The sequence below is a fragment of the Brienomyrus brachyistius genome, chromosome 25 (assembly GCF_023856365.1).
Source record: "Brienomyrus brachyistius isolate T26 chromosome 25, BBRACH_0.4, whole genome shotgun sequence".
NCBI lineage: Eukaryota > Metazoa > Chordata > Actinopteri > Osteoglossiformes > Mormyridae > Brienomyrus > Brienomyrus brachyistius.
The window spans coordinates 4,745,294-4,769,886 of record NC_064557.1 but is presented as its reverse complement, the minus strand read 5'-3'; the positions used below and the strand labels follow the sequence as shown (position 1 = coordinate 4,769,886).

Here is a 24,593-nt window from a genome sequence, read left to right as displayed (position 1 = left end):
AAAGCGTCATTTCCAGGGAAGCTCAGCGTCTCTGGGAGTAAATGGGGCAGTGGGCGGGGCAGGACGCTGGGCTGTCGCATGATGATTGGAGGAGCTGTCAAAGGGGCTGGGCTTCTTGCTGATTGACAGCACTTTGAAATTATACGTCGGCAACAGATCATTTCAAGTTTAATCCCATGTGGATTTTTGCTGAGTGAAGTCTTTTCATTTTTTCGATTTTCATTTCTACATACCCTATTGTAAATAAAAATATAAATATAGCATTCTTGAGTTTGCTCCTTGTTTCGTTAGTAAGGATCATTTGTTTATTTCAAACTAGTTCGGCCACTTCCCCTGTTTAAAAGACCACCAGCTACCACTGGCTGTATCACCTCTGTTTGAAACCACCTTCCTTTCGGGCAGAGAAGTTGGGCTCAGATCACAGAGTGCTTCAGAAAAAGGGGTATTATTTTTCTGCCTTGACTCTATGTCAAACTGACCTCTCTGGGAAGCTTCTGGAATAGGCAACGGAAAATGAGAAATATATATTTGGGAGATAATGAAGGTAAATTATAAGGCAAGTACCATCTCGAGTACGTGGATCTGTAAAATGTCCATTTGATGAGCAGTGAAACCCGTTTTGAGACCTGGCAGACCCTCTGTGTAATTATGCTTATTTTATTTTGCAGGTACTGTTATCTAAAACGACAGACTGTATACTGTTTGAGACAGCAGGCTTTGTCCCTACAGCAGTTGGGGTGTAAGGGTCCTACTCAGGGGCCCAATCAGTGCCACCATGCTGCCAGATGAGGGATCAGACGCCTCGACGTTGCCGTCACGCGTACAACGTGCCCTAACTCGCTGATCCACACTCTGACCCCCAAACACAGCGCTTTGATCTATTTCTTTTTTATTAGATTACATCCCTCACGTATGTCTGCCTTAGTTAACGTGACACTGGGTGCTATCATTCATGTTGTTACCTGGTAGAAATGTTTCTCTGTTCTGTGTTTTAAAAGATGGACGTAACCTCCCTGTTTTATCTGTTGCACATTATTTGAATGATAACACAGAGGATGATGAGTAATTTTCAGTGCAAATATGCTCAGACCCTGAAAAATATTTATTTGTCCAAAAATTAATACACTGCTACCAGCAACCACTTCATCACAAAAACTCACACACACACAATAAAACAAATCGTGTTTGTAATTTCCGTTTTTTTTCCCCATACATTTTCCTCCACTTGTAAAATGTATGTAAATCTATCCCTGCAAAACGGAATACAAAGCAGTGCTCTGTGTCCTTAAAAGCAGTTTGTGTGCCTCTCTGCCATTACAGAGCTGCCATCAGGGCTGAGGAGAAGCATGTTTGGCCGCTATGCTAATAAGCCATCTTGTTGGATCATTTCGGCCACGCGGCACTCGGCAGACTCGGCACTCAGACAGTCTGCCTTGTGATAGGCAGTCCACCAATATTTATCCCCAAACAGCTTTCTGAGCACTAGTCTTTTAGGCTCGCATGCTACGGAGCACACATCGGCAAGCCGAGGGGATGTTTGGTAAACATCCCACGTTTTAGCGAGCCTGCCGACCGCAGGTGTCTGGCCTTATCGCAACGCGTCACGTCTTTGGTCAACGAGACCAAAATGATAATTATGCAAGAAGGATCGATGGCCGTCTGATTTGAAGGCGTTTGAAGGCGTTTGAGTTTAAACTCTTTCATTTCCAGTCCATTGAGAAGTCACCTCCTTTGGAAGGAGCTGCCTCACGGCCTCGTTCCTCTCGTCTTCCTTCACGAAACTGAATGCTAACATTAATTAAGGTTAATTAAAAATAAGGAAGAAGGACTGTTGATGGTAACCATGGAAACAACAGTTTTGCCTGGTAGCAGGTGGACGTTCTGCTTTCACGGATTGTCTAGGAAACGTGGAAGATGCCTCAAACCCGGAGAGTGGAAGGTGAATGGCCGGCTAGCCGCAAAGCCTGGCGTTGAGTTACTCTTAAGTACAGTCCTACTTAGACTTATTCAATGATTAAATGGCCACGTGTTGCAAGTGAACGTCTTAATTTTTGCAAAGAAGCAAACAGCTACCTGTAAAAGATTGATCCTCATTATAAACATTTTTACGTACATGCAAGGAATTTCATTTGAACTGTTCCTACTTTAATATGCCAGGCAAGAGGGCCCGAATTGCTGGGCCTCGCCCTCCAGATGGGCGTGTTTGTTCTGGGAAAAGGGCAAAGAGAGAAAAGTCACACGGGGTTTTTGGTTGCAGTGACAAGGGAATTACTATCACACCCATTACCTCTACCAAAGAGCCACAATTTCTACAGCACTGCTTATTGTATCAGGAAGCTGTAGTCCCCATGGAATGAATAGACAGACAGACAGACAGATAGACAGATAGATAGAGAGGATTCGATTGTTTAATCCAGTGTTTTTAAAACGCTGCTTGGGAACCTGCACACAGTTGACATAGTTGCTCTCACGCAGCACCCAGCACACTGGAAGGGTGCAAAAACATGCCACAAACACAGCGGCCCTTTCTGGATAAGATTGGCCACCCCTGGTCCATAGGAAGCAGCGACCATCAGGCAGGAGACATCGGGGGCTGGACGCCACTTTGTCCCCGAATGTAGTCATCTTAGCATTAGCAATAAAAGCCAAATGAGTCTCTTTCCCTACACAGTCAGTGCTCTTTCTAAACAGCCCTGGGAGCACATTACAGCCACCTATCTGAATTAGGCTCAGTTAGGTTTGTTACAAACCTTAATGTGTATTCAGTAACATCACATTTATCAACGTTCACAAGCTACTTGTTGCAGATTGTCAGGATCTGGGCCAAATACTTAAAGAGATTTCAAAAATGAGGTGTCAAAAATCCTGGATTTATTTCAAATCCCTGTAAACACAGACATACAGTAAAGCAGACTGAGCAATGGGAGCCTAGGAAGACTCTGCTACATGCACACACACACACATATACACACACACACACACACACAGGTCTCTCATTGTATCATTGTGAAAAAACATGGGGAAAACCCTAATCCCAACCTGACGCCCTTTACCCCTAACCCAGCCCAAACCTTAATCATACGTAACCAAACTAAATACCAGACTTATAGCTACTGTAGTTTTTTTGATTGCAGTCACAGATTTTTATAAAATTGGGGTTTATATTTGTGGGGACAAAAAAAATCTCCCCATAAGGTCAAAATAGCAGGTTTTTATCACATTGTGTGGACATTTTGTCCCTCCATCCATCTATCCATCCATCCATTTTCTGCCGCTTATCCAGCGTCCCGTTGTGGGGACATTTGGTGAAGCATATGACATGGGAGATGGAATCAGGGACAATGTGCAAGATTGGAGACACGTTTTTAAAAAGCAGTGGACACAAGTGGACACAAAGGATGGCCATTAATATGCAAGCCCAAGAGAAAGAGACGCATGTCACCTAAAAGGGGTTGTTGACTTGAGGAACAACAGGCGTTGGGTCCAGGCCCATGTACTGGGGGTGAAGTAGCTGAACTAACTGTGTTATAGAATGACTGTGAAAAACACACAGCCTTACCGGGACACAATGCCAATTAACAATTAATCAGTTGAATTTTTAATGAATTATTATGAATGATCTAAAGAGCAAAGTAAACACATTTACAGATGATGAAAAATGTTTATATGGGAAGTGTAATCCTTCAAACGTGAAAATAAATGCTAATAAACTAAAACGGATTGTCTTTATTCCATCTTATTAATTTGTGACAATTACCCTAAAGCAAATATTATGCAAGCAATTTCATTTAGAGTAATTAATTCTTTAGTTGTTTAATTGCACATCAGACAATCTAACCACCCACATCTTTCAAAATAAACAGAAATGTATTAAATCTAATTATTAAATGTCTAAATTAATTAATTAAATAAATAAATCAGTGAAATGTGCATAAAGGCCATTGATAACCACAGACAAATTTCCTATGTTTGTGTCAGCATGCAGGATTTGGGCAATAAACCTGGTTCTGATTCCTTGTCCTCTCTTAACACACAGGGGCGTGACATTATCTCATGAATATTAAACACGATATTTTTCCCAATTTTCAACAAAAGGTACGAAATGACATCTTACTCTGACATCTGATTTTTTTTTTATATTAAACTTGGCATCTGAAACCTTATTTGGGATTAAATATTCAGTGATTTATACTGGTAGAGACATATTTGCATATAATGTTAAATATAATCTGCAATGATTGCTTTGATTTATGTATTTCTGGGTTTAGGTGATTGGTGTAATGAAAAATGCATCTGTATGCTTGACTTAGGTTTGTAAAGGAGTGTACTGTGTATTTCTGTAAATATGTTTGCTTTTTTATTACATTTGACAGCCCTGTCCGGAAATCATGGCTCTCTTTTACGCCACAAATAAAACGCTCAGTGGATAGATCTGTGTCCTGGATCTATTGCATCCCTTAGCACTTGACTGCTATAAAAGACACACACACACAAATATATGTTACAAAAGGCGACAACTTCGGGTGAATTGAGCTGTGTTATTGTGACTTCTGGGGAGATCACAGACTCGGATGTTCATGGGGTCTCGACTCAGCTGACTTCCATTAAGTGCTCTCTTGTTCTTCTGGGAAGTCATAAAACAATCTGATTAAGATCAATGAGACCTCATAGCCCTAATTTCCTTTCCTTTTACTCTGATGCGTATTGTGACGATCACACCATCGGGATTCAGGATATCGCTCTTTATTGCCTCTGATGAATGTATTTGAGGTCATTCGCGACAGGAAGATGGCTAGGAGCTGAATGAGATTATACACCAGGCAAGCATTGAAAGAGCAGACCTGATGTGATAGAGGATTTAAGCATGTATAAGTGTGCAAGCACACTTCTGTATGAAGATAATCTAATGAACCACAGAAAGTAGATGCCTATGTTAACTGCACATTGCAGGCTGTTTGTAAGGTTTCCTGGGACTGGTTTAATTTATTTAAGAATTCTTCCTCCTTTACTCTATAGTGACTGATATTGAATAAGAAGAGTGGGTGGAATCATGCTGTCAGCCAATCAGCTTAATTAGAACCAACAAAGTAACCAATGGGAAGACAAATAAACCTGACTGACAGAAGACGACCACCCCAGGCACCAAAGCCTGCTTCCTGTCTACTGAGCAGAAGCAATTTAGGCTCATAATTCATGCAAGTTTGGGATGGCCGGCTGTTTTGTTTGTGGTCATGACGTGAATGCATGAAAAGTGTAGGATTACTATGCACCCTACTCACAATCATTGGGCTCGTACTGATCGTTAAGGCACAGTGGGATCAAAGCCACTTGAGTATCTCTCAGAAAGGTGAAAGCAGCAACCAGTCCAATCTTTAAAAATCCAGTCTGTAATTATATTAAAATCTGTATGACAGTCATGCTTATCTTGCTCGTTTTGTTTTAGCTTCTGCTATAATTCCTTTGGCAAGTTAATTTGTTTTACAATATGAATGTTTCCCTTTATGGTGCACACTAGTAGCAGAAATACAAATGAGATACAATTACACTAATTCTAACATTTAGAGAGATTATGCTGTGGAAAAAATGCCAATGCATTGCTGGATAGCTCGCACTCACTCTCTCTGTCACACACACTCTCACACTCACTCTCTCACACTCTCTGTCACACACACTCTCGCACTCACTCTCTCACACTCTCTGTCACACACATTCTCACACTCACTGTCACACACACTCTCTCACACTCCCTGTTATACACACTCTCACACTCACACTCTCAAACTCACTCTCTCACTCACTGTCACACACACTCTCTCACACTCCCTGTCACACACACTCTCACACTCACTCTCTCACACTCATTGTCACACGTGCTCTCTCTCTCACACGCTCTCTCACACACTCTCGCTCTCACTTTCTCTCCCTTGCACTCTCTCTCACTCTCTCTCTCTCTCTCTCTAACAATAATAGACATTTACCCATGGACATCTTTTGACTGTGAGAGGTAGGCAGGCTTCCCAGAATATGCAAAGAGCAGGAAAAGTGCTGGAGCTTGATTTAAATTCAGCAGCATTAACGTCTCAGCAGTGTGTGTTGGATGGCTGGGACACGTCTACATAAGGTCACCACTGTGGTGTTTAATCTATGTATGCATGTATATCTTTACTAGTTTTTTATCAGGCCTTGTATCCAAGGTACTTAACCATAATCTTGTGTTGTCTTTCTGTTCCTATCTCTTATGTTAGATGGGTCGGTGCCGACCCGTGTCTTAAATCAGCCAAAAAATATCCTCGAAGCCATTATTTATCCTCCAATTGGCTTCTTACCTCTTGGTTACCTTGTTAGGCTTCCTTATCCATGAAAAGGTTGGTTTTAATATTTTTGTTGTGACTTTCTGGATCTTTCTTTTGACAGCATACCTCTCGTTTTCAATAAAAAATAATGCTAAAATAAACCTCAATAGAATTATGCGAATAACCTGAATTGTTCTTATCTTGCCTTACATGTCTGGACATGCCTTGCCTAGTGAAATTTTTTTTAAATTTTTTTTTTAAATAGAGGTTCCTGACAAAGTCTAAAAGCCTTGATGCAGTACACAAATTTGCGTGGTGCTTTAATGCATTGTAAACGTACAAATGGGTCGGTGCCGACCCGAACAAGATAGCAAGTTTAAATGTCCGCACACATTAGCAGAGATGTATGCATTGTGATGTGATGTGGGTTCCAGCATTAAACAGCATTATCTGCAGACCAGATGTGCATTGTGATGTGATGTGGGTTCCAGCATTAAACAGCATTATCTGCAGACCAGATGTGCATTGTGATGTGATGTGGGTTCCAGCATTAATCAGCATTATCTGCAGACCAGATGTGCATTGTGATGTGATGTGGGTTCCAGCATTAATCAGCATTATCTGCAGACCAGATGCGCATCATGATGTGATGCGGGTTCCAGCATTAATCAGCATTATCTGCAGACCAGATGTGCATGGTGATGTGGGTTCCAGCATTAAACAGCATTATCTGCAGACCAGATGTGCATCGTGATATGATGTAGGTTCCAGCATTAATGAGCATTATCTGTAGACCAGATGTGCATTGTGATGTGATGTGGGTTCCAGCATTAATCAGCATTATCTGCAGACCAGATGTGCATTGTGATGTGATGCGGGTTCCAGCATTAATCAGCATTATCTGCAGATCAGATGTACATTGTGATGTGATGTGGGTTCCAGCATTAATCAGCATTATCTGCAGACCAGATGTACATGGTGTTGTGATGTAGATTCCAGCATTAATCAGCATTATCTGCAGACCAGATGTGCATTGTGACATTGCCAGGTCATCTCACAAGGCTTATGGCAGCAGGGTAGACATTCTCCCTGGTCACCAAGTGGCATTGCCTGTGTTAGTCCCATGGGATCAGGGTGGAGTCAGTAGAGGTTTAGTTACTAAACCTTGTACAATGCATTTTTCCACAGTAAGTTAAAAATTTAAATCCATTAAAAAGCTGGATATTCTATTTGGCATCATAACTATGCCATTAAATGATACCATAGCTGGGTTTTCAAACACGAATACGCAACCTTCTGGGTACAAGCCCTGAATGCTAGACCACAATACTACTATGTTGCAGCTACCGCCATCCACAGATTGGACTCTGCATCTTAGAGAAGACGTCCTTATAAATAAATTCATTTTGCACTGTTAATTACTTTTGCCCTGCAGGAACCATGAAAGAAAAAAAAAATAAGGATTTTCTCTGATTTTACAGAACACATTTAAATTAGCGCCTGGCTAATACCCAGAACTGTGACTGAAGTGACTTACTGTCCGATTAATTGCTTGAATAACAGCTGGCTGGGCTAGAATTAAAGAAGAAAAACAAACAAATGAGTAAATAAAGAAATTGAAAAGCTCACCCTACAGAGCTCTGTGCGTCTTGCTTTTTCCAGTACAGAAAATGCAGCCATAGTGATGGCCATGCATTGGGAGCTGATGTCTGCAATGTACTTCTGTGATGATTCATCGAGTTTTTGTTTAATAGGGATCGGAGAAGAAAGGCCCGGAACTTCAAGAATTCCAGACCTTTTCTGAAAGAACATTCCACTCTTTCTTTGTTTCTCAGAGGTTTCCACAGTAAGCTCATCTTGGAGAGACAAAGAGAATCGCAGACGTCACAGGGCTCCATTAGAGCGCTTTGGGCGCAGGCAGCGTCCTTGACATTTTGAGAAAAACGCTCGGGCCGGTCAGGAGCTCTGCATTCGTGGAAGCATGACATCTGTTATGTTAATGAGAGTAAACAATGGGCGAAAAAGGTTACTGACGTGGCTTTAGCAATTAAACACACAGCAGTTACTTTAATTGGCTGGGCTGTGTGTTTCTAAAGTGCGTCACATCATTTCGCCAAGATTCTACCTGAAGATTCATATGTTAAAATCAGTGAAAGGTGGTCCTGCGCTAAGGTGCAGCTGAATCTTTAAGGTGTGCAGAATTGTTTTGCTATTGTTTTACTTGACATATTTTGGTGGGCTTTAGTCCAGTTACTGTATGCTGTCTTGCTCTTCATTTGGGTTCCTCAGTATCCAAATTAACAGGGTTACAGGGGTAAATTAACAAGAACTTAATTATACGACCGTACGGCTGAAGTCACGCCACCATGAGTTCTCCCAGATAAGGCAAAACGTTACCGTACCCTATATGGGCACAAGTATTGGGACACACCTCCTAGTCAATGAATTCAGGTGTTTCATTCAGGTCCATTGCCACAGGTATGTCAAATCAAGCACCATGCAGTCAGCTTTTAAAATGTTCATGAAAGAATTGGTCGTTCTGAAGAGCTCAGTGAATTCAAGCGTGGTACTGTGATTGGACGCCACCTTTGTGAAATCCCTTCCCTGTTAGATATTCCACGGTCAACTGTAAGTGGTATTATTGCAAAGTAGAAGCATTTAAGAACAACAGAAACAGCCATAAAGTGGCAGACCACCTAGTATGAGAGTGGGGTCACGGAGTGCTGAGGTGCACAATGCATTAATGTCTCCAATGTTCTGTTGACTTGCACCGTTTGCAGCTGATGAAAAGCCCATGAGGAGAGCCTTTGCTAGGGAATGGGAAATGAATGTAATGAACTGCCTGGGCAGCAGAAAGCTCTCCATCCATCAAAGCGGAGTTTCCAGATGGACAGCCTTGCATCTAACAGCAGGATATGAAGTGCCAGGACTATCATCGGGGCAAAGAGACGGACGGAGCCCTGAAATCTCTAGAAGGTTAGAAAAAGGGGTGGAGAAAGAAAGCAGGTCTGTCAGTTCCTGGAGCAATTTGGGGTTAAGGGCCTTGCTCAGGGAATCTATGGTGAAGTCACTCTTCCAACAAAGGGATTTGAACCAGCAACCTGACCCAAAGAGCCACCCCCACACTGCTTTTAGAGAATGTACTCAGGACATTTCACCCTGTCCATCCAAAGACATAAAAGGAGCATAAATGTCAATCCTTCATCTCCTTCCATCTACGCATAGCACTGCCTATAATGTCATATTCACAGCTGGGCTACTTCACTGTAAGAGTGAGATTTCGCACGCAGTGGCTCAGTATCAGGCTCTGTCACAGCAGACCTCCATGATTGGGGGCTTGAATCCTGCTTTGGGTTCTTGCACTCAAACATGCTTTGTCGCTAAATTGCTTGTATTGCCTGCTGCCCATCTTCCTCATACCCTTTGCCAGTGTTTCTCATTCCAGTCCACAGAGACACCCAGCCAGTTCACGTTTTTGCTCCCTCCGAGCTCCCAGCATGCATGTAGCAGGTATTCGGTGTCCTTGACTGGCTGGGAGCTGGGATGGAGCAAAGATGTGGACTGCTGGGGGCCCCAAGGACTGGGGGTGGGTAGTATTTTAATGCTATTATCATAGAGGAGCCACCTTGAACTGTGATCCTTCTCACAAGAGTGACCATAAACTTAAACTTATTTCCTCTCACAATTCAAACACATGTATTCAGGTGTCTACAAAATGACAGTGTGTGAGTGTGAGTGCTTCCTTTGAGAGGCTTTCTCTGCATGCTGTGTATAAGGGGTGAGACAGTCATACCACTGTGATTCCATAAGATTATAATACTTCATAGTGAGCATAGTAACAGCTATGTTACTGGTTTATGTATGTACTATATGCTGTACTTTTTAATCATCATTATAGACTGTAGTTTTCTACTGATAAAACAAAACAGACTGTAAAACAGTATGCTGTGTCACACATACAGCCTCTGATATCTCTTATTAGTGTGTTACTTCTCCGAGATGGCGGCTGGTCGGGGAAGGAGTCTCCTATTACCTCCTGGCTCCAGACGGCAGAGCAAACGATGTCAGCGGTGGCAAATTTGGTGCAGAACTCTGGCCACCAAACGAAGGCTGCAGCAAGAGCTCATAATGACGTTATGATGATGATGATGACGATCGAGAGAATGATGAGATGATTAATCCAATAAGCATGCTCCTCGGTGGGGCCACTCGCTGTGAGATGGCCCTCCGGGTGTGGAACACTTCAATGTTGTGCAGAAAATGGAAAAGAGAAATTGTAGGAATTGAGTAACAAATCCAAAGGTTTAATAAAGCCCACTGGAGAGCCTTTGATGCACTTACAGTGTCATCTAGATGTCTGCCGGCCACGGTGTCGGAAGGCAGCCGATCGTTTGTCATCACTGGAAAAATGAAAAACAAAGAGACAATCGCGACGACTAAATATTAAAACAGCAAAATGCTTTTTGTCTTCTTTTATGCTAAGCAAACACCCAATGTGCCAGTCCAATCGATACCCTTTATGGTGTAATGCGTCTCGCCTTCCCATCATGCACTGCCTGCTTTCTAAATAGCCTAAACCATGGGAAGAATATAAATAATACAGAGAACACCGTTCTGCACAATCTGTTATTGCTTAAGGTGTTATTCAGTTAAAAAACTGTTATGGGCGCGGGGCATGGTGCAGGCAGAGTGAAGTGATGATCCACTAGCGGCTCCGACACAGAGCGGATTATTGGGGGCAGAAGAACTGGGAACAAACAAAAAAAACCAAAAGGGGTTAGAAGCAGGAGGAAAACAGCACAAACTAAGCCTACACAGGGAGATGAGTGATACAGAGAGCAGAACTAGAGAGACAGGCAGAGTAACACTGACAGAACCAATCACAGTGACCAACTGGGGCAATGAACTTAAATACAGAAACTGAGGACTAACACAGGACAGGTGTGAATAATCTAGAACAACCAAAGAAACAGCAAAGCAGGGCAACAGGAAACAGGTGGAATGAACTGCAATAACAGAGTGTTGGACAAAGTAACTTTAACAAACAGCAAGACTAGAAAAAGGACTAAACAGGTACAAGCAGAAGATAATAAAGCAGAGCACAAGCACGCTAACTGAGAACAGGGAAGCGATGATAACTAATGAGGAACACTAGGGGTAAAAAACAGGAAACGAACAGAACAGGTAAGGCTGCCCTAGAACCCACAACCAAAGGATTCTTAGCCTCTAAGCCGCACACTCAGAGGGCGGGGTCAGGCAGGCTCTGACCCTGACAAAAATATTATTTAATGCCTAATAAAGGCAGCATATCCTGATAATGTTCACTTTTACGTGTGATACAGAGGAGGAAAATGTTGCTGTAGAGGTCTGAGGAATCGATATTATTCGTCTACATAGACAAAATGGGCTCGTAATCGTACTGAATGTAACATTCCGTCTGCTCATGACTTTCTCGATAGAATAGCCAGGCTTTATCCCTCTCCGTGCCTCCCATCTCTCAATGGGCAATTCTATCGCTAGCTATCCTGATGTCCGGCTTGCCGCCACGGGACCCGATCCAGCCTTCTGCAGCCAGAACCTGTCCCGAATGCCACTTCCAGCCTCCAAATCACCCCAGACAACTGCTAACAGATTTCAACTGAAAATTTGCTCATGCAATCTGTGAGCTGTGCATTCAAAGGCAATGCACTAGGTACTTGTCAGAGCCATGGATAATAATTTCTTTTCATGTTATTCCTTATGCACGAGTTTCATATTTGTCTTATTTTTGTGTATATATTATTGAATATTTCATTGAAGATACCTGTTCCTGTTAGCAACAATGTCTAAATCGTGAACCGTTATATTGTTCTTTTCGGTTTGACCCCATCTGTGCATAAACACACAGGAAGCGTGGAGCTACGCAGTTTCTGACCGGGCAAGTTGAGATTGTGAACCTTTTTATCAAGTGTAGTGTACATGTGCAGCCACCTCAATTTACTCCTTCTAGCCAGCTGCCTGCTGGCAGCCAGCCAAAGGGAGCAACCCCCCTCCTTCTGGGGGTGTGCCTAAATTCTCATCTAAACCCGCCCGTTTATTCATTTGCAGGGTGTTACCATCAGATGGCGCTTTCTTGACAAAAACACATTTTAGTTGTGGTCACAAGTTTACACACACAAGTATAAGAGGTATCAACCAAAATCTTCAAAATTCTGGCATAATTCTGGCTGAATATTTGACCACTCTTCTTTGCAGAATTTCTATGTCATATAAACTAGCTGGGCTCCTGGCACGGACCTGGTTTTTAAGCATAACCCACAAATTTTCAATAGGGTTGAGATCGGGGTTACTTCACAAAGTGGGATTTCTTGCTTAGCCGAATAACTTGTTGGAGTTAAGCTACACTGAAGACACAGCCAAACACCAGAGACAAACAGGGCTAGGTACTTGGCTAGCAATCATGCCGGTACATACTAATCCAGTGCTATGGCATTATACGGTACATACAAAAACCCCTCGGAAGAGCAAAGCATGTGCTTTTCTATCTCTGCTTTCAACCAGACCGTAACTGTTTTGAAGCTTGGCATCCTGATCAGGAGCGACAACTTGTTGTTATAATATTCATTTATTGTTTTGTATTATTACTGTAATATAATGTGATTGCACATTTTATTCATCAGTGTTTAATCCGTTGCATGTTATAAACTGTAAAAAGGCTAGTATTGCATCTATTCTTGCAGTTTTTTTCAATTGCTAAGACAGAGTAGAATCTAGGGTAGTATCTCTTAACATGCCTGATCCATCCTTGGCATTTGCTTTGGAGAAATATCTTGGCATCCAGCATTCCTTGTTTGATCTTCTGTTAATTTGTTTACTATCAAGACCGTTTCTAAAATAGATTGTAAAAACCACATAATTTAACAAAATGACATATTTCAGTTTTGACTGCTTTTATTAGCAGTTTTAGGGTCAGTATGTATGTATGTGCAAAGTGCCCTCTGAAAATTTTATGTTGCGAGTGAGACAGGAATCCATGACTTTTCAAGCATTTAGTCATTGATTGCATTTTGTATGAAAGCAAAGTGAAATGCTTAACAGTTTAGCCCACATAAGCTAATGGTGACTGTACGGAGAGTTTGGAGAAAGCAACTTCAGTATTGCAGTGTCTGTCTTAGCAATTGAAAAAAAACTGTAAAATTGACACTGCCTTTCCAAACTGATTGGTGTGAGGAGCAGTGACAGACATTCCAGACTGAAGGGCCATTGACAGTATGCAAAGGTCTGGTGACTCCAAAGTCACTTCAAAGTTGTAACACTTTAGTAATCAAACCTCATACAATTCTTTGAATGTCTCATTCACCTTTGTGTAGCCAGCCCCTATGTCTATAAGCTTCAGAGCTCAAAAGTCTTGGCTAGAAATGTTTGTAATGTGATTTTATACAATTTGTCAGCACCACTGAAAAAAAGGTATTTGAAAAGTGTATGTTTAAAGTAGAGTTTAACAAAAAAATAGAATATTCACATTTTAAATGATCTCAGATTATTGGTGCTGAATAAAAGCATTTATAGAAATTTGGGATAAATGTTTTTTAGATAGGTGTGTTGTAGTTGCATTTATAAATAATGTCTACGTCAGAGTTACTCTCTAGCTTGTGGAAGCCCTCGCTGCCCAGCTGTTTTGGGACCAAATGCTCCTTTTGCTCAGAAACTTGTTCTTTTTATAATAATTGTGAGCGATTTTGGTTTATTTCTTCTTTTGGCTCAGACTTGAAGTGGGGTCTGATTTCTTTAGGTATGATCTGCACAGGCATATGGTGAGCACCTAGTCCGTGTCAGGACGGACACTTTGAGCTACTTCAGATTTTACAAATTACTTTAAATCTGAAAGGCTTCTGTGATTGGCTAAACAGTTCTGTTCTCCTTGTACTTTGACTGGTTCGTTTCCTTGACTGAAAGACTCATCCAGCTGTTTCACATTATAGGATGTTATAGGAGACTGACCAATCAGCACTCAGAACTCAGTGCTATCCAGATCCTTTTAATTGAAATGGTAGTTTACAAATTCTGTCCTGGCTCAAAGTATCTTTCCTGACATGGATTATCTGGCCTCCCTAAATGATTTCAGCAAAATCGGCAGAACAGCCCATGATCAGGCTAAATGAATCAATCAGGCTAAATGAATTATAACTTACTTTTATCATATAAAACTCAAAGGGTTTGTCATCTCAAAAGCATGCTAGTTATGCTTGGGTGTGTATCAAATGTGCAACCTCTGCTTATGGGGACATATGTTCCTCATGGCTGGACGGCGTTGGAGATTCAATTTCCAGTTGCCTCCTTGGCCGCTGTGAAGATCTGGAGAATTAAAGCAGCACCGATTTACACTTTAACAGATTTGCATGTCAAGAAATGCCACTAAGTCATTTCTCTGCACGCTTAATTACTTTTGCACCTCGAAATGATTACCTATGTGGAAGTAGGCCCTGAAACTCTGAAATATCGTACGGGGAACCATCCTATTCCAGGAAACATACCAAAAATCTGAAATGTATTCAACATCATGCAATTCCTTGGGGATCTATGGCTAGCACAGAGCGTAATCCAGCACTTCCTCTGCCAATAGTGTGAATACTTTTTTTGTGTGAAACATCGAAGGCAGGAATTGCAGGAGAAACAGGACTATTAAATATTTTCAGTTTTTCGTCTTTCTTGATAATGTTTTCTTCAGTGGAACTAAAAAAACACCGCAAAAGCTGACATAAAATGACAATGTATTTGAAATTACTGATAAGTAATAGTGAAGATCCTTCAAAGGGCCTGTCAACTTAAATTAAGCTGGCGCCTGGTCTGAATGGCTGTGAACACACTCCAAGCAGGCATATGTACAGATGCATGTTCCGTCCAGTCATCCTTCTTCCAAGTGGTAATCCAGTACACAGCAAGCCTGGAACCTATCCCAGAATGCACAGGGCAGGAGACACCCTGGATGGGAAATCAGTGGCCCAGAATTCAGAATATGGGATTTATAGAGGTATAGTTCAGATGTAAATGAGTATGTAGAAGGAGAGATATCTGTATGCAGCACAGAGATATTCATGCTATGTGGGGGCTCACTTTAAATGGGAGAGAATGTCTGACGTGTCAGGCATTTGCTGGTCAGTGAAGGTTGGACAACACACGAGAAATCAGTTCAATGCTACTGTGTGGAATCAAAATAATAATTGCGGATGTTGTGGGTTAAGGCACACGATGTGAAATCTTAAACTATTACTTCGTTGTCTATCTCAAAATACCAGCCAGTGAATTCCACTTTAACAGTGAACGAGATGAGGCAATGAAAGAGAACAAAATATATTTAAATATCTGAAGGCAAGTTACTCAGAAAATTCTTTTATCAATATGACCCAGAACTGGATAAGCAGTGTTGGTGAATGGATGGATGGATGAATGGGAGGGTGGATGGACGGAGTCCTTGGTTATGGAGGTCTTGCTAACAACAATGTTAAACAGCAAATAAACAGAGAATGCTAATGGCCAGTTAGATGATAGGCTTGATAAAATAAACTTTCGGTATTTATAAATGGTCTGTGTAAGGCAGAGGCTGGGTGGTAAAGTGGGAGTATTTAGGGTTTAGTTACTCGGGGAGATGTTTCTATAACCCTGGTGCTTAGCGAGATGGACAGTAAACCTTCAGCCTGATGAATAGATGGGTTTATTCATCATTGTTGGAACACGCAGTGAGGACACTGAGGTTCTGCTGTCACTGGGACATGCAGCAAGAATGAGGCAGATGTACAAAGCTATGCCCAGTAGGTCTTGCTGAGGTCTCTTTGGCAGGATCTGCTCACAGCAGAACTTTAGCCACACTTACACAGGGAGGCTGTTTCTTACCTTGGACTATCTCCTGCTGTGAAGTCTTCTTACATCTCCCACACGTGTTGGTAATGTACCAAGGGCCGATCATGCCTCAGGATTCACTGAGTTTTACACTGCGTGGAGAGGCCCACTTTTCTGCTGAAAGTGTGCATCGGAACCTTACAGCATGTCGGTAGCTGGAGCTGAACTTCAAGAGGACCAGCCTGGGACTGTGGTCAAAGTGTCTCATACAAAGATCCCTCCCCCTAATTTGTGCCATGGAGTGCAGAGAAGCATCGTGTACCATCAGGGTGCAACAAGTTTAACCGGTACTAGAATGGAGCATGTGGTCACTATGCCAGATATTCTGTACACTTCAGCAGAATCAAACATGGATGCATAATACGCAGCTTCTTACCTACAACAAAAGCTAGAGCTTCAGCATTTACTGCATCAAACCGAGGTGAATCCCACCGAAGGACAGTCAGCTCCCAACAAAGCAGGAATCCCAGATCCGTCGCGACCCTCACATAATAACTCACCACACAGCACAGATGTCCTCAGTCCAGCGAGGCAGGTGTGGTCACATGCTGGGGTGTCTTTGCTGTATGACAGTCAGAGCAGTCGGATGGAGGCGCCTGCTGTGAATTAGCCACTGATATAAAATGAAGGTTGAATGTTGGGGAGGGTATATATCAGTTAGAACTATGATAAAGAGGCATGTTCTTAAACTCCTGCACAATTAACCATCCATCCAAAGTCAAGGGAATCCTAAAACACAAGGCAGGGAATGTGCAGAATGGAATGCCAATCCACTGCTGGGCAAAAACTGCTGCTGCACATGTTATGCACAAATCATTTTTTTTCTAAAGAAAAAGTGAGTAGTATAATACCGCATCAACGTTAAACTTCAATCTACAAGAGAGCCTTGATTGTTGCACCATTTGGATGGTGACCTCCAAACATGGACGTTCGTTATCTTTGACTGCATACTAAATAGGACTGTATCGCTAAATTGCTTGAAACATGTTCACCCAAGTAAGTTCCATGCATGTGTCTGGAAGGATGCAGGTTTGAATCGTGCCAGGGAGGTTGTAGGTTTGAATCACTTTCAGAAGGTTGTAGGTTTGTATTGCGCCCAGAAGGCTGTAGGTTTGAATAGTATCATTATAACACTGGGTGCTGGATGCTGACTAACCCCACCCTCTGATTCCAAGCCTTCCCTACACGGACGACAGTGTCTAATAAATAAACAAACAAAGTGATCATATCTATGAATAGGCAAGTATGGACTAGCTTTTCTTTAAACAACTGCTATGTATTCTTGGATGATCCCGACAGAAAGGCTTCTTTATGTGGGACCATATGGTTCATTCATGACGATATCAGCAATAATTCTGATGGTCAACTATTCCATTGTGTACGAAAGCGGCATGTTCTCCATTTGTGTGTTGATACTAAAACCAAGTTTACAAGCGCAGAAGAGCTTGGCTGCAAAACATTTGGATTTCAGAGGGATCCTGGATGATTTTTACAAAATCTCCAAATCGGATCCCAGCACAATAAACTTTCAGAACTTCACTGAAAGAAATTACCATATGGCATTAGTTGCTATAAAGTCACTATAAAGTATCTGTTGGACCAATGGCAGAACTTTACTTTTGACAAAGACATTTTTCCCCCAGCCCATAGCTGCCAATATGGATAAATTATGAAACATTCTTAAAACACATTTAAACAGCAATGTTTGGTTTTGCTTTGGCCCAAATCCACATATATGAACCAAAACAAATAGATATTCTTTATTCCACATACATACATTTTTTCCTGTTACTTTTCACAATATGAATGTTATGAACAGAAATAAGAAACTACCACAACAAATTTCAAACTTTTGACCAGGAAATGAACGGCAACTCACAGCAGAAACATGGAGAAATATAGCTTCATTTACCCTGATAAAATAACTAAAGGTGATTCATAAGGTAATTAAAAATAAGAATATGTGTATATATATTTATACACTATCAATAAATGTGGTTTAGAATCACAATTTTTTTTTTGCTTTTTTGTTCTTAGAACATGATTTAATTTAATATAATGTTTCTGTCACTGGGATTGAAAAATATCACTGTTGCTGCTGCATGTTTTGGCGGAATCTCTCAGCAATTCCCAAAAATTCTTGGATCCTGCATAAACAGAGTAGGATTTGTGTCAAAGCCCTTTCCTTACATGGAGTTACTGATGACAAGTAACGGTGAGGCCCCTTTGAAAGAAAGGTCAATTTAATTAAAACGGGGGTCGCATGTATATTGCTTTAAAAAAGACGCAACATAGGCATACATACATATTCGTAATATAGAATTAAGTATATATATGAAGCCTATGCTTATGCTAAATTACTGCTGTTGCTGTGAATAAGTATGATGCGAGACTTAACAAATACAGTTTCTTTAGATAGAAAGTTACACTGCACAGGGTTCTGGAGTGTCCTTTGAAGCCAGGTCTGCACTGTAGGATTCAAAAAAACAAAAACAAAGATAAAATTAAAAAAACCAATGAACTCCATATAGGACACCTGTTGCTTCAGTTCCAAGCAGAACCCTGGTTGCCGCTGGTCTGGTTCACTAGAATCCGCAGAGGGTGATATGAGTGGCCCCAGCTTAGCATTTGGCTTTGGGGTGGCTCCTCGCTCTATAGCAAGTCCTTCCCTGCCTTCGCCGGTACTCTCCGGCTGGCTAACAGAGGCATTAAATCATTTTCATGTTCACCCGCCGTGGCCCGCTAGTCTCTGGTGGGTCCACCGGTACCCCAGCCACTTTCCGGGGCACATACTCGATGTCAATGTTGTTTTTATGCTTGCCTTTGCCACGGCTCCACACGAAGAGGAGCAGGAAGCAGAAGAGGACCACGCCCAGGAAGGTGAAGCAGCCCATTGCCGTAGACACCAGGATGGTCTTGAGGTCGAGGCCAAATGGTACATTGGATCCAGTCCCAGTCCCATTGGATGCCGTGCTGTTGGGGTCTGTGTAATATTGATGGGTCCTGTTAGCGTAAAGTGACCTGTCGCTGATGCCGAGGCTCTTCACAGCCAGCGAGACCGACACCGTATCATTGCCGGCGGCATTGCTTGCCACGCAGATGTAGACGCCGCTGTCGTGCACCTCCGACACCTTAATCTCCAACGTGCCGTTGGGGTGCACGATTACCCGCCCATTGGTCTTCTCAGTAATCAGGCGCCGGCGGGGGGTGAGCCAGGAGATGATGGGCCGGGGCGATCCTTCTGCACTGCAGTGGAGCAGTGACGGTTGCCCCTCATCCACCAAAAAAAGCTCCACGTGCTCCTCCAAGATCTTCGGCTCGGTACACGTGACATAGCGAGAGAGCAGTGGCTCTTCCAGCTCCTTCAGGGCTTGGCCCCGGATGGCCTCAGGGCTGGAGCACTCGGGCTGGACGTTTCCGAAACGCAGGGAGCGCCGCTTCCTCAGGATCCATGTCAGGCGGCAGTCGCACACCAGTGGGTTGCCGTCAATCAGTAGCATCTCCAGGATCTCTGGATCCTGGAAGGAAATTCTCTCCAGAGTCTCTAGCTGGTTGCGGGAGACATTGAGGATCCGGAGAGACCTCATGCCCTGGAAGGCGTGTGGCTCTACAGTGGCCAGCCGGGCTCCCATTAGGCGTAACTCACGCAGGCGCAGCAGATCCCGCAGCATTCCACCCTCGATTTGCTCAATACGGCTGAAGGACAGATTGAGGTGCGTTAGGTAGGACATATGCCTCAGGGGCTGGTAAGGAAAAGCAGACAAGTTGGTATTTGTGATCGAGAGTGTGGTGAGGTTGAGACCGTGCAGTGTATTAGGCGGAACCACATCCAACGAGAGCCAGCTATCGATCTCCAGGTGCCGCAAGCGGAACAGTTTCTTGAAGGAGTATGGATGGAGAGTGCTGATACTAAGTTGCCTCAGATGGAGGCTGACCAGGGCATGAAGGTGAGACAAGGCTTCAGTGGGCACCACCGTCAGGTTACATCTCTCCAGGGTCAGTGTCTCTAGGCTCACAAGACCACTAAACGCCCGGTGTGAGATGTAGACCAAGTCATTGTCACCCACTTCAAGGGACTTCAGGTTGCGCAAGTCCTGGAACATGTAATCTAGCAGGATCACGATCTTGTTGTCGCTGATGTCTAGCAGTGTGAGATTGGACAAGCCTGAGAACACACCCATGGGAATGAGATAGATACGGTTACTCTTCAGGCTGAGTGAGTGCATGTTGACCAGGGCGTTGAAGGCCCCGGGTTCCACTTGGCCAATAAGGTTGCCACTAAGGTCCAGCTCCTCCAGCTGGGGGTAGGAGGAGAAATTGTCAGGGTTGACGCTCCGCAGCTTGTTCTTGCTGAGGTCCAGCACACGTGTCTCAATAGGGATGCCCTCGGGGATAGTCAGGAAGCGTTTCCGGTGGCAGTTGACGGACTTGGTCTGGGCGGAGCACTCACAGCGGGCCGGGCAGCCCACAGCAGAACCGACGAGGATGACCACCAGGGCTAGCCCAAGGAACGGTTGCCAGCATGAGGTAGTCGTGGGCAACATGACTTTGCTGATGTAATCTACCATTCTGTCAAAGCCCTGAAAGAAGAACAGAAAGAGCGAACCGTTACAAAGATGCATTTTTGAAGTAGGGCAGTTTGCAGATGCTAAATGGCACATTAGGGGAACATTAACTGCTCTTCTCTTTTGCAAATATATACAGTATATTTGTAAGCTCAGCAAATGAAATGATAAATCAATGTGTTACCTCTTACAGGATGGTCAAGAATCAATATCAAACTCACAGCTCTATGCAAAAAAACAATAATCTGGCCTTGCAAGTATGATAAAATTTACAGTTTTTTATACGCAATATTCAATGGTATTTTCATCAAAGCTTCTCCGATAGTCTGATGCAGGTCACGTTTTATACAAGATTCGATAGCATTCCCTGGACTTCTGTATACTAAACAAACCTTCGAATAAGTTCTTTGAGTTTTGCTGTAGACATTGACTGATTAGGATCTCCCAAAACAAGATTCCCATAATTCTGTTCCCCTCATCCACTGATCAAAACTGCAGAACTATACTGTGATTTTCATTTTCATGAGTAATAAGCAAGACTTTTCATCCTCTATGAGATGTTAAGTTCCATTTAAGGGGCATCCGTGGTTAATAGCTAGACACCCCAAATCACTAATTATGGCTACTGACCTTCTCTGTACAAAAGGGAAAATGATATCCTTTCCCCTAATCTCTGAAAGGAAAAGGAGAATTGAGAATTGAAGGTTGTGCTTCTACCATAAAATCAAATGAAAATACTAGAGAAACTGATCAAAGACATATTCCCATCCATGGCTCAATTCGGTTATCCTAGAAATTCTCCTAATTTTTATCTACCACTGTTTTTCCTTAATAACAAGCAATGGCAAACAGGTTTTTTTTTCATCAGCCATGACAGTGATGGAGTGTGTGCCTACCTGAAAAAAATCTACATTGGTTTCTTAAATATAGGAGATCAATGTTTACTGAATTTCACTTAAGTCATGTGATTAAGTAACAGACCGTAGTTATTCTGCTATGTGAATTGGGTAGAAAAGAACAATTAAGATACAGATGTCAACTACCCTTCTAGCTGGACTGAAAATCCTCAGAATATATATTTTTTAAATATACCGCTGCTGTATTTTTGAAGCACTGCAGCCAATATCAGGTTCACGGAATAAAAGCAGATTTTATTATTATTATTATTATTATTTTATTTTATTTTTTCTTTGAGCTCAAGTTCCATTCCACGTAGTATATTCCACATATATTCCACTGTAGTCTAGGCAATTCTTTAGGCAATAAATGTTACAACTTCCTATACAATTTGCCAGAATAAGTGGTCTTTGAAGAAACAGCTTCACTGTGCAAGAAAAAGAGGAAAACAAACACCTACGATGTGTAAAGTGAAGCACTGAATAGCAGATAGTGAAAATGATCATTTGCCAAACTGTATGGATCTGTACGCACCCAGATGCGACTTTCCTTCCGATTTCTCGCAGCCTTTGTCCCCTCAGAGCCACGAGTCAGGGTGGTCTAATCCCTCCCTCCAGGAGACAGTAATGAGCTTGTGCAGAACTAATAATGTGCCACACGGGTGGGATTGTGTGCATGCTGGGATTTGGATTGGCACCATGGATTCCGGGCGGTTCCGCTCAGATACGCTCCACTTTGGATTCACAGCAGCCCCGACGGACCCTCGCCTCGCACGGCTCAGCGACACCGCGACCCGCAGCCACTGCTCACGCCGTCTGGTACGGAGGCTATCGCTATAGCAACGCTCTCTCTCGGAACTGCTAGTCACGCAGCATCTCCCATCACCACACTCCCCACTCTCGGCCGGCACGCGCACCTCCTGTCAAAACTCACCTGAGTTTTCTGAGCGGTGCCAACATTCACGCCGTTAGCCATTACGGTCTCTCCTGCCAAAATGCCTATGATCCTGAGTGCACGGTAAAGCTCACGCACACAAGGGAGACGCCTTAACGATGAGCTCAGTCTTCAGGCCATGATGGATGAGTTTATCCGCTATCATCCACGTGCATCACTTCTGACAGATGTTTATTGCCACGCATTGGTGACCATTAATCAATCACTCCACTACACCTGAATATTTAACTCCCAATTTTGTTCACCTGGTTCCACCTGTGTTACTCTTGACAGTAATGTCAAGCTGCTGCATTTATCCAACAATCAGTAACTGCCAGGCAATTATCCAATCAAAAACAGTGGCAGTTCACAAGTGCGTTCCCTGTCTCCTACATCAGCAGAGAATCGTACAGTTCTCCCTGAGTTAACTGAATGTGACTTCCACTTCACTTTGCTATGACAAACCCATTCTAATTCACCAAGAAGTAGGCAAGTCTACTTTGAGTCAGAAAGAATAATGTAGTTCAAAAGAGTAGGATATGAAAATTGACTGAAACCGCAATGGGCCAGGTCTAAGGATCATGCAGGTAACTTAATTAGTTAGTTAATTAAACATTATTCAAAAAGTCAACTTTTTGCCCTTTCCGCCCTTATATTTCTACTTAATTCTAATCGCAAGGTAACAGAGATCATTTTATTACCTGTTCGGCAGTATCACGATGAATGTTTCAGAGTGGAAATTAAGCCTGCCCTGAAATACAGCCTACAAAATGTATATTCACACCCAAGTGTTTGCAGATATAATTAGACTCAGCATGCATAATTACATCCATCTTTTCCCAGTGACCTCTTATCAAACAGCTGAAGCTACCCAGACTCTATCCCGGACTGAGGCACCCTGGAATGGACCTCCATCAATCCTATGCAGTCAGTCCCACAGACACACAGGAGGAGGTTGGGCTGGATTTAAACCCTGCAGCTGTGCAGTGTCCATGCGACAGCCCGAATCTCTGCTCCCTTTTGCAAAAATATAAAAAAATAACTACTGTCTGTAATTTCCATCCTTCTGACTGAAAGTGTTTATCCTATTGCAGCGTGATTACACCACATCTCCGTGATTACACCACAGCTCCGTGAGTACACCACAGCTCCGTGAGTACACCACAGCTCCGTGATTACATTACAGCTCCGTGATTACACCACAGCTCCGTGATTACACCACAGCTCCGTGAGTACACCACAGCTCCGTGATTACATTACAGCTCCGTGATTACACCACAGCTCCATGATTACACCACAGCTCCATGATTACACCACAGCTCCATAATTACACCACAGCTCCATGATTACACCACAGCTCCATGATTACACTACAGCTCCATAATTACACCACAGCTCCATGATTACATTACAGCTCCATGATTACACCACAGCTCCATGATTACACCACAGCTCCATAATTACACCACAGCTCCATGATTACACTACAGCATGTCGATGCAACCCTGAGGACTACAGTCTCAAAAGTTAACCCATGGATCTCATTCTAAGCTACCAACAGAAGCTCTTCAACAAAACAGTGATAGACCTGTTTGTCTAGAATAAGCTGTATATCTTTACAGCAGTAAAATTGTTTTAATGGGATTTTTTTGTTTTGTATAAACAAATGTTTATATATAGTGTCTTTCCTGATAGTCACCCCAAGGCATGTCTGGTGCACAAAACAGGGAAGATGGAAAGAAAGAAAGATCAAAGACAACAGAGAAAAGGAACCAATAACAACCAAGCGAGGAGGAAAGATCGACAGGCTGTTCAACACCCCCATATATAAATTACCTCACCTCACGGAAGTGGACTAATCACATGACCACTCTGCCTTAAAAACCCCACAGCACTGTCTACCGTTAGGGGGGCTGTAGAAACCAAACTATAGATGCTGCATAGTAGACACAATATACTGAGCTCATCAGATGGACCAGGTGGGTTCAACGGCTACACTTACAGTACAATCCAATAATGACACCATAAT

The 24,593-nt window shown here is 42.8% G+C and overlaps 1 protein-coding gene across 6 annotated transcripts in view; it reads right to left on the bottom strand.

Annotated features, from left to right (window-relative positions):
* Positions 1 to 17,873: 17,873 nt before the first annotated feature.
* LOC125720292 (leucine-rich repeat and immunoglobulin-like domain-containing nogo receptor-interacting protein 2) overlaps positions 17,874 to 24,593 on the bottom strand; it is a 227,632-nt gene continuing 220,912 nt past the window's right edge. For all 6 annotated transcript variants that reach the window (XM_048995508.1, XM_048995505.1, XM_048995506.1 and 3 more), the window contains one exon: positions 17,874 to 20,749. In XM_048995508.1, coding sequence (XP_048851465.1) covers positions 18,878 to 20,737 — 1,860 coding nt within the window. In that variant the 5' untranslated portion in view covers positions 20,738 to 20,749 and the 3' untranslated portion in view covers positions 17,874 to 18,877. The remainder of the gene's footprint in view (positions 20,750 to 24,593) is intronic.